At 38.3% G+C, this 7,481-nt stretch overlaps 1 protein-coding gene across 8 annotated transcripts; it reads left to right on the top strand.

The window, feature by feature from the left end:
- Nucleotides 1–709: 709 nt before the first annotated feature.
- LOC130992411 (uncharacterized) lies at nucleotides 710–6,263 on the top strand. 8 transcript variants are annotated; one of them, XM_057917067.1, is made up of 8 exons: nucleotides 710–986; nucleotides 1,880–1,990; nucleotides 2,700–2,785; nucleotides 3,322–3,785; nucleotides 3,855–4,281; nucleotides 5,033–5,251; nucleotides 5,475–5,599; nucleotides 5,839–6,263. In XM_057917067.1, the coding sequence occupies exons 2-8, from the start codon at nucleotides 1,967–1,969 to the stop codon at nucleotides 6,039–6,041; spliced, it is 1,548 nt and encodes a 515-aa protein (XP_057773050.1). In that variant the 5' UTR covers nucleotides 710–986; nucleotides 1,880–1,966; the 3' UTR covers nucleotides 6,042–6,263. The 8 variants fall into 8 exon arrangements, with proteins under 8 accessions (XP_057773050.1, XP_057773068.1, XP_057773034.1 ...); XM_057917085.1 differs by having other exon boundaries at nucleotides 834–986; nucleotides 5,478–5,599; XM_057917051.1 differs by having other exon boundaries at nucleotides 921–1,067.
- The last annotated feature ends 1,218 nt before the right edge of the window (nucleotides 6,264–7,481 follow it).

Genomic DNA, 7,481 nt, shown 5'->3' with positions numbered 1-7,481 from the left:
AATTCTTTTCCTTCTTGCTGGATTACAAAATGGGATCCAAACCAAGAAAAATATTTGGTGCAAAATATAAGAAAATATGAGACAAGAATTTTACGTGGAAAACCCAAATTGGGAAAAACCACGAGACCGTAGTCTAGAAAACTTCCACTATGTATATAGTAGGCTTACAAAAAGTTCTCCCTACACAAAATAGGGAAAACACAAATCTCAAGTTTAATAACTTGGAAAACACAAGAGGACTGAGCTACTATTTTAAGAGAGATGAAAAAAAATCCTATGATTTTTCCTCACAATTTTCTTCTCTCAAAAAAGCACTCACCAAACTCTCTCTTGTTGCCTCACTTTTCTTTTCTCTTCTGCACATCTTTCCTTCTGCAGAATGAGCTCAATTTATAGGCAAAATTGAGCTGCCGATTGTTGAAAAATGAGCAGCAGCAATTGTTGAAGTTGCAATTGTTGAACTTCAATTAATCTGCACAACTAATAGTCAAAAAGTTGTGGCTCAAATGTCAAAAGGTTTGGGGCCCACATCAAAGTGGAAGACAAACTCAACAAAGTGAACCTAGTAAGTAGTGAGTCGTGACTAATGAAAGCTAGAAACAACACACCCATACTATGAAATTTACTTAGAAAATTCAAAGTCTGTGAAGAGCAAAAGTTTGTTGTACACTCTTAAGTATATCAATTTTGCAATATAAGGTCACTTAGAGCTAGATTATATTATCCCCTTATTAATATAAGGGTGTCTCGATCGATCATCGTCATTAAGTGTAGTACAACCCTTCTACTCATTAATTACTGCTATTATATATATTTAGGCAATTATTATTATTACGTCTTGGAGTAACATTTTTTTTTGTCTTTTTTTCTTTTTTTAGTTTTATTTATTAACAAAAATGAAAATGTTTTAATTTTGGGACGGAGCCACACCTGTTGTTCAAAATGGCAACAGTGAAAAGCTGGAAATCGCGCGCAGAGGTTTAATGGTAGAGATTTTCTGCAATAAATTCCAGCTGCCCGTATTTCTTCTTCTGTGATGACGTTGCGAAGCTTGAGTTTTCCGTTTTGTTCGTCTCCTTCCCCATAATTCTTTCCCATCAAACTCTGCAAAAACCTTGTCTTTTTGTAATACACTACGCGACAGTGACAAGAGCTGCTTTCTGCATTCGCCCTTTTCGATTTCAAGTTTCAGTTCAGCATTCGAACTGTTATCACGATAGTTAATTCCTTCATGTTTTTCGTGTTCCCCTTTTGTGTGTGATGAAATTCAAATTTCTTACTATTTTCTGCCTCCATATTTTTAGGGATTTTGTGAAATGTAAATGTGTTATGCTTCTGGTTATCTCTGTAGTTTTATTATTTAAACCAAACACATTATTGGTTTTGTTTTGGGGATACAAATTTCTACTGGGCAACATTCAATTCTAGTGGCAATTGGACTTTACAAACTAGAGAGGCTATCTCTCGACTCACTTTTATCACTCGTGTTTAACTTCCACACTGAAGTTTTCTCTCACTATATTTTCTCACTCTCTAACACTTCTTTCACAATGCACATATTTATAGCCTCCATTTGTTGATTCCACCTCACATTCCAACTTTCTCAAAGTTATTCCACCTCACATCCCAACTTTCTCAAAGTTAATGGGGCTGCACTTTCCTCTTTGGTGGTGGCAAAGTTGTGGTGGTGGCAAACAACTTTCTCAAAGTTGTGGTGGTGGAGCCTCCATGTTTTGGCTAACATTTGATTGGATATTTCTTGACAAATAGTTGACATAAGCTACCACTTGTGATTGCAATTATAATTCATGTGCTTCTGTGATTACCTATGCCTAATGCTAGATGATTAAGCTTTTGCATTTGTTTTACCTTTCTTCAGATTGAAAGAAATGTCAATGAGTGAGGTACTGTCGAGGATGCAACCATAGTTGATGTAGACCGCTGTTGATACCCTTCGTATGGAAACATGATTATACGTTCCTCTACCCCGGTATGGATGTGTTGCTCGTGTACATTGTCGTGTCTCTGTTATGTAATCCATGTCTTACTTGGAGTTTTTAAGTTAGTTTATCTGCAAATGATCTTATAGATTGATAATTCAATTGTTGTGAACGGATCTTTTCTTTGCATTATTTACCTCGTAAGCTTGAATTCCACATTGATTGTTAACCTGAATTCTGGCTGACATTTACTGCAAATTGAGTATCCATATGTGTTTTGAAACTTTTTGAAGACAATTAGCAGATGAAACATTGATGCTGCAGTGTAATGCTTATTGAGTGAATGTGTAGACTCGAAAGATGACATTTGCGTTAAGGTGAAATGAAAATCACTAGACATAACACCACACAAACAGCCGAAAAGAAATCTGTGCATGGTTTCTGATATATTTTATCGATATAATTGATACTTGAACTCCTATACAGAATTTCTCAAATCTGATTTGAGTTAGTCTGCTTGTCTATTGTTATTTGCTAGAAGATCCTAACTGACTATGTGAATCCTGGCTATGTAGAAAAGAGCAATTATTGTTAGAGGGCCGGTTATGAATCAACTGATTTTGATTTCTATAAATATCAGCCAGCTCAGTTTTCCAATTTCTAACTGCAATTAGGATGTGCTAGAAAAACTTAATTAACAACAAAACTATATGAACCAGCTTCTGTTATAACGGACTTGTGCATAAATTCCTTATGCAGGAGATAGTATGTTTGCAGTGTGGTGACGTAGGATTCAGTAATGCATTTGTGTTCTGTGTCAAATGCCTCAAATTTGCTGTGCATCGGTAAGTTGCATAATGAAGTTTTTCCTTTTTTCCCACTATTTCCTTATTGAAACTTTCACCCTCTCCATGAACCAAAGAAAAAAATGAATTATTGAAGAATGCTCTGTACACTACTTTCTTATGTCAAGCTCTAATATAGCTATCAGTATTTAGAGCAAAATTCTCCCTCTCGACCATGTTTAAACTTGTCCTCCACTTTGATCGTTAATATATTTTCCTTGGTTGTTGGAATGTGTCAATATGTGGTGCACATGTACATGTCTGTTGGAACTATGTTCGCTCAATTTCCCAGTAAAACATCAGAAATGGAAGCCAATACTCTTTCTCGTTTCTTGGTTTTTTGTTATTCCCAAACAAGTTCTGTATTAAAGCACAAATCGTGTTGCTTTGATCATCCATTAATTTATCATTTCTAATCTTGGTGCTTGTCTACTTCTGTTGTGTTTTAGCTGGAACTTCTTGGAATCCACATTATCATGGTTTGGGGGCCTGTATGCGATTATTGTTAAATTTACTTTAGTTTTCTTGTTTGCCAGCTATTGCCTTAATGTCATACCGAAGTCACTCGATGAATTTGTTCGATGGCTTTGTGATGATTGTGAAGCTGAGGAGCAAAACCAACGGCCCCTCCTAAAAAATGATGCCATTCGCCACAAAAAAAGAGATTTCACAACTTCAGAGCATATTCAAGGTGACACTGGAACGGGAACGAAGAAAAATGGTACAGTGGCACTTACGAGAGAGGAGCCTGCTCCTCAATCTTATGATCCGTGTGCAAAGATCGACTTGGTTGAACGTTCTGTACCTGACAGTGACTGTCACGCTGTGGGCTTGGGGATGATAGATGAGGAGGCTATCGTTCTTTCAGCAGCAGATGCAAGCAAAAGACGTGAACAGAGCTCTTCCTGTAACTTATCAGCTGATACATCTCAGAGAGACATTGCGAATGCAGCAACTGGCATGAGAAAGGACCAGCATACACCTTGTGATAACTCCTCAGGTAGGCCTTATGCTGAATGCACTAATATTGGCTTCAACGAGCGTGCTAAATTGGCTAGTGATTCTACAGCAACCAAGGAAATGAAGGCAAGTAAGGCCTCTTTGAAGAGAGGTCATGTCCTGCATCATCATGGATCGGATCCTGAGACTACTGCAGCACCGCCTCGTTTCTCATCATACAGTGGATCTTTTGGAATTTCAAAGAAGATGAAACCCGACATGCCTTCTCCAGCTAATCTCAAGGACCAAGAGTGTAAACCTCTCTTTGCTCAACATCTCAAGAAACACGAAGGGATCGGCGTAGGAACTCCGCGTTCTGACACGACTACTGAGAGAAGGAGCATCAACCTAAGCAGAGAATCCGGAGTTACTAAAGATAGGAGAAGCCCCGCGTCCAACCATAGTTATTCTCGCAATGGGTTTTCAAAGGATTCAACAATCTCACCAGTGATTGGTTGCAGTATTCGTTCTGAACCAGTCATGCAACCAATTTGGAGGTGAGAAAATTAATAAGCATGCATGGTGAAGTTACATATAAGTTACTGGGTTAATCATAGTTTGTGTCCTAACTTTTAGCGTTTTTTAAGAAAAGTGTCCCTAACTTATGTTTTCACCTAAAAAACCATCGACTCCGGAGGAACTTTGATTTATGTCCGGCCTCTCACCTACTTGGAATCTATCTGTATTATTTAATTTAGGGTTAATTGCATGTAAATACACCGATTTTGGTCAAAATTCATTTTCGACGCGTACTTAGAAAAGTTCAATAAAATACACGAACTTTATTAGTTGTTCAATTTTGACTTTAGTTAGCCACATAAGATGCCATGCAGACGCCACATAATTTTCAGCGAGCCACGTAGACGCTATGTCATTTTTTGTCTTGGGGAAGATGAAATCGGAGTCAAAATTGAATAACTAATAAAGTTCGTATTTTTTATTGAACTTTTTTAAGTACGCATCAAAAATGGATTTTCATCAAAGTTGGTGTATTAACATGCAATTATCCCTTTAATTTAACATTACATATAAAAACCTAAATCTTAAGAACCCGGTGACGTCACTCATCATTTCGTCCCCGGATTTTGTAAGGCGGGACATAATTCAAATTTTTTCGAAGCTGAGGGTTTTTCAAGTGAAATCGTGAGTTGACATTGTTTAAAAAACGCTGAAAACTGGGGGCATAAACTATGATTACCCTCAAGTTATTTTATGTGTTTATTAGAATTAACTTCTTCATAATCACAGGGGAAGTTTCAATATATCCAACCACGAAGGCGATATGCTTGAGGACGTCATGGCTCACATGTCTATTGAGGCATGCCAGAAAGTAAACGACGAGACATGCCAGTTCAAGCCGGTGCTTCAATTGGAAATGCTGCCCAGGTCACATGTTTGGCCAAAAAGTTTCGGAGATTCAGAATCGAGTGCTGGAAACATCGCACTCTATTTCTTTCCATCCGAGAGGTTTGATTTTTTAAAAATTGTTATTACCAAAGTAATAAAATCACATTCACACACTGAACCTTCTAGATAACTCGAACCTCCAATCTATTGGGTTGAAGGGGAAGGGTCTTATCAATATACTGCGCTTCATTTGATAGGTTTGAAATCGTTTCCTTTGTTATTAAATATGTTACTGCACTACCTTTATGTAAGAGTAACGGAATTCTACTCTCTTTTCCTTTAGAAGTGAGCGGTTTTATGATGACCTCGTCAATGAAATGATGGAAGAGGAACTCGCTTTGAAAGCCATTGTTAAGAATGCTGAGCTTTTGGTGTTTCCTTCAACGAAACTGCCACTATCACACTGGAGTAAGTAATAGGGTTGTTCTTAAGTTATAGCACGAACTTTTGACCTTATGGAGTGACTTGTACTTATCTTTGTTGTTTATTTAATAGCTCAAGTCACAATTTCCAACTTAGTCTGATATATCTTCGAGAAACAATCATAAAACCAATGATATTAAGTGAACAACGAAGATGAGTATAACTATATTTGTGATATTGTATTTCATAGATTTTGACATGTTTGTTTCTGTGTGTGTGAGTAGGATTTCACGGCAAATATTATCTGTGGGGGGTATTTAGGGAAAAGCAGGCTCCGGCGTTGCGCACTTGGTCGAGGCAGAACCCGGTGATGCATAGAGATCGTGTAGATGATAATGGCGCCATTGCATCAATGAATAGATTTGGTCGTCAGAGGCCCCTTAGTCCATTGCGCAACTGCAGTAGATATGGTTCACGCATTTCTTAAACCATAGTGAATATCTAGGTCAATATATTTTGTCTCTTCAAATGTGTAAAATCTCTGCTTTTCTTTTTACTTCTGTTAGGGCGGTTGTATGGTGTATCTAGAAAAGCAATTTTTACACTGCCTCATCAAATGAAACTTTTTTGTACCTATCTCTATAATGATAAATCAACTAGTATTGCACCAATCGCTGTTAATATTTTATTCCCTCTTTTCCATCATAAATGTCTTATTGCTCTTTCGCACGAAGATTAAAAAATGTGTAATTAGTAGATAAAATAATTAGGTGAATAGAGAAAATTAATAATCCATTGTTTTTCCATATACTATTTTTATTTATAATTATTTTCTATTTAATTAATTAAATTCAATTATATATTTCATTTCATTTATGAGTATTTGCAATTTAATAAAGAGTTGAGCATCAAATAAGCCCCTAACATAGAGGCCCTTATCACGTATAGATCCCTATAGTCGAGGTTGGTCCAACTAAACCCCCGAAGTACTTCATTTCCTCCAATTAACCCCTCCGACTTAACGGGGAGTTAACTCTGTTAACTATTTTATTTTTTTATTTTGTTGGTTGTGGGACCCACACCTTCTTCTTCCTCAAGCTCACCGGATACTCGCCGGAAAATACGCCGCTCTGCCCCTGAGCTTGACGGCATCCCAATCTCCTCCGCCCACAACTAACAACACATCCCTCACCACCGCCCCTGAATGCTCTCCCCGGTGAGGCAAAACAGTAAAAAAATTCCCACACTAGAGCTGGTCGTCATCTCAAATATGGCTGCCGCAGCAGCTTTCACCACTCCTTTCAAATGCAGCTTTTCCAGTTCCTATAATGTTCTCGGGTCGACGCGGGGCCTCCAATGCCGGAAGAATGAGGTGGGTGCTTCCTTACTTTGCAATTTCAGGCTGATGGCTTAAACGCGGACCAAGTGTTTGATTAAATGAGACAATGGGGTTGTGGCAAACTAGCTTCTATTTTAACTACTTTATTGTGCTGAATTGATGTTGCTTGATTTCCTCGGTGTAGAGAAGCGTCAAGAGAGCTTATCGTGGTGTCATAACGGAGTGGATTGGGATGTCTCTGCTTCATTCAAACCGGATCAATGTATATTCAACATTAACCATAATGCTCCGATCAATTCTCTCATCTCCCTGCCGCCGGAATCTCTCTCTGTCTACTGTCCGCCGCGTTTCTACCACGCCGCATCTCAGCTTCTCATGGATGGACAAGGTCAAAGGAGTTCTTCTTTATCTACAGGATTTGCGGAGGAGATGAGGAAGGCAAGGAAATTGGGGGCTTTGAAGCAGTTCGTAGTTGGGCGGAGCAGCGAGGCGACTTTTGGTGAAACATTATTTTATGAAAATCCACGTCGATTGGGATGTGTTGTTAGTTGTGGTGAGGGATGTGTGCGGAGGCGATTGGGATGCCGT

The sequence above is a fragment of the Salvia miltiorrhiza genome, chromosome 1 (assembly GCF_028751815.1).
Source record: "Salvia miltiorrhiza cultivar Shanhuang (shh) chromosome 1, IMPLAD_Smil_shh, whole genome shotgun sequence".
Classification (NCBI taxonomy): domain Eukaryota; kingdom Viridiplantae; phylum Streptophyta; class Magnoliopsida; order Lamiales; family Lamiaceae; genus Salvia; species Salvia miltiorrhiza.
Note: the sequence above shows the minus strand (reverse complement) of the source record. Positions and strands in the feature narration are given on the sequence as shown.